This window comes from Gastrolobium bilobum, unplaced genomic scaffold (genome assembly GCF_033153095.1).
Source record: "Gastrolobium bilobum isolate Gb01-03AN ecotype WA unplaced genomic scaffold, APGP_CSIRO_Gbil_v1 utg53652, whole genome shotgun sequence".
Taxonomy (NCBI): domain Eukaryota; kingdom Viridiplantae; phylum Streptophyta; class Magnoliopsida; order Fabales; family Fabaceae; genus Gastrolobium; species Gastrolobium bilobum.
This window is the reverse complement of record NW_026895564.1, coordinates 75,607-78,208: the sequence shown is the minus strand read 5'-3', so window position 1 is coordinate 78,208 and position 2,602 is coordinate 75,607. Positions and strand designations below refer to the sequence as shown.

At 34.7% G+C, this 2,602-nt stretch overlaps 1 protein-coding gene across 2 annotated transcripts; it reads right to left on the bottom strand.

The window, feature by feature from the left end:
• Positions 1 to 247: 247 nt before the first annotated feature.
• LOC133316705 (NAD(P)H dehydrogenase (quinone) FQR1-like) lies at positions 248 to 2,203 on the bottom strand. Of its 2 annotated transcripts, none has more exons than XM_061518487.1 (4): positions 2,115 to 2,203; positions 1,786 to 1,883; positions 966 to 1,224; positions 248 to 479 (listed from the first exon to the last, which is right to left on the bottom strand). In XM_061518487.1, the coding sequence occupies exons 1-4, from the start codon at positions 2,135 to 2,137 to the stop codon at positions 248 to 250; spliced, it is 612 nt and encodes a 203-aa protein (XP_061374471.1). In that variant the 5' UTR covers positions 2,138 to 2,203. The 2 variants fall into 2 exon arrangements, with proteins under 2 accessions (XP_061374471.1, XP_061374478.1); XM_061518494.1 differs by having other exon boundaries at positions 966 to 1,228; positions 1,790 to 1,883.
• Positions 2,204 to 2,602: the final 399 nt, after the last annotated feature.

Sequence of the window (2,602 nt, the reverse complement as noted above, 5' to 3'; positions counted from 1 at the left end):
TCTTAAGCCTAAAGGATAAGACAAACAAACTTTATTCATTCAACAAATATCAATAACAACTGCCCCGTGTAACAGAAAAGTAGAACTCAAAACAAAAAGCATTTTCTTTTTGAAAAATGAAAATCAATACAAAGCTTGAACATATTACTTGCAAGCACAAAAGAACAGAACTCAATACATTCTAGGACTAAAACATGGTTAACGATTTTCAAGCATCCTTTGATAGTATTATTATGTTGATGCAACATTATGCAGCTTCCTTGAGCTTCTTTGTAATGGTTGCGATATGCTTCCCTTGATGGAATGCCTGCTCCAACTCAAGCTTAGTTGGCTGTCTTGATCCATCACCAGCATAAGTTCCCGCACCATATGGACTTCCGCCTTTGAGTTCCTCCATCTCGAACATTCCAGCACCGAATGTATATCCAATTGGAACAAATAACATTCCATGATGAACTAACTGAGTTATAGCAGTAAGCCTGTCAGAAATTACATCATTTCTCGTCATTAACATTTCAATCGTCTAAGGAATTTGATTAAGATATTACATTTAGAGTGGATGCTCTCAAGTGACGTGAGGTCGTGCGTGAGGTTATCAGCTATGGAAAGACAAATTAAGGGGAAGGATCCTCTTATGTGTAACTCAACATGATCGGGTCATATAAGAAAATCTTAACCATATATAGACAAATAAACCATGATGAAAGATGAAAGATGAAAGATGAAAGAAAAATAATGTTGGAATAGAGAGTGTCAAAAAGATAACCGTTGATTGGTTGAGATTGCCTCACGTGACGAGATCATATTAAATAACAGGATCCATTCCATAAATTATGGGTGATGGGAGGATATACTAGACTAAAAAAGGATCACCCTTTATTTGTATCTTAATGGCTGAAAACTATAATATGACCTCATGTCATACAAGAGGGATCCATTCCACATATTTAGGTAGAGGCTCTTACGCTGTAGTCTCTTGTCCACCACCTTGGGAACTGGTGCTGTAGAAGATTCCAGCAGGCTTTCCTGCAAGCTGTTGAGTTTTCCATAAACCCCCAGTTGCATCCAGAAAAGCTTTAAATTGAGCAGCCATCATTCCAAATCTTGTTGGGAAGCCAAAGACAAAACCTTCAGCCTCAGAGAGTTCATTGGGGTTAATGATTGGTACATCACTCTTGGGTGGTGCTCTCATCTTACTAAGCACCTCATCTGGCAATGTCTCAGCTACCTGCTCTTAATGTTCAATAAAGTCAACAAAGCAATTTCAACAACTTAGCATCCCTTCTCAAATTTAGCATGAGCTAATTTGGGAAGTAAAGCCTTAACTTAATCACAGAGACTACAAAATATAGCAAAACTAGTTACATGATGTTATTGGAAAACCAAAGCCAATGGAATCCTCCTGATAGAGTTCATGGTATACGTAGTGTTGAAAGAACAGTGATAGTGATTGAAAAGCAGTTTTGGGAGGTCATGAACCATTGGGAAATATGATAACAATAAAGAGAAGAATTTTGAACCCAACTTTGTTACAGTTAGATGGCTAGAACAATGATATTGAAAGCAATTATGAACCATAAGCCTAATGTCATGAACCAACTCTCTGAAAAGGGTAAGCTGATAGGTAAAAAAAACACATGAAACATTTTTATTATATTTCTAACATTTATATTATATCAACACCTAACTCTCTAGAATGGATGTTGCTATGTATTTGCAATTTTATTCAATGAAAAAATTGAATGCAACGGAATAGAATCTGCGATACATGAAACATAGATCTACATGCCTGCCATAGTTTGGCTTCAACACCTTCAACAGAATCAGCCCCTTTCTTTATTTCTTCTGCTAGTGTCTCCACATGCCCGTACAATGAGTAGTACCTGTCAAAGTAATGGAATTTTTTTCATTTTGTTAAGAATGGTGACCAGAAATGGATTAACAAGATTCCCTTTTTCTTTTACTCTTAATGTTTGATGACACAGAAAAATGGAGCAAACCACCAAGAAAATATAAGTCAGAGAATAACACTGAAGATAAACAAAGATTAACAAATTGAAGAAAGGCAATTCATGTTGATAAGAATTGTTAAAAATAAAAATAAAAATGCATACACTATATAAACTTTGACAGCCATTATTGATCTTCCAAGGTCTCTCTGCTTTTTTTTTTCTCTCTCTGTTTCTTTCTATGCTTAAGGAACACCTAATTCGAGGAATGCAAATTCCAAGCAGCGCAACCCATATTTATAGTTGAAGATAAGATTTGACTAAGGTGGCTTGAATTTTTGAATTTTTAATTACTCTCTAGTTTTCCTGATCAACTTTTTTTATTTTGCTTCTTTTGGGGAAGAAAACTACACCGTTGCTACGAAAATGATTGATGATGATAGGGTGGCGTCATGCTCACCGTGAACTTGAACTATTTCAAATCTATAATTTCATGTGTAACGCAGTGTGGTTTAAATCAATTTTATTGGATCATTGGTTGAATTAATTGTTCATTGATTGAACCTAAAATTAGGTGATTATATGTAAATTTATAATTTGTATTTAAAAAATTATAAACATACATAAATGAAAAAGTTATATTTATAACCTAT

Coding starts and splice junctions, on each gene's coding strand:
- LOC133316705 (XM_061518487.1), bottom strand. CDS start 2,137: ATGGCTGTCAAAGTTTATATAGT. Junction 1,884..2,114: donor GCTGTCAAAGTTTATATAGT/GTATGCATTTTT, acceptor TTACTTTGACAG/GTACTACTCATTGTACGGGC. Junction 480..965: donor GGTGGACAAGAGACTACAGC/GTAAGAGCCTCT, acceptor AATTTCTGACAG/GCTTACTGCTATAACTCAGT.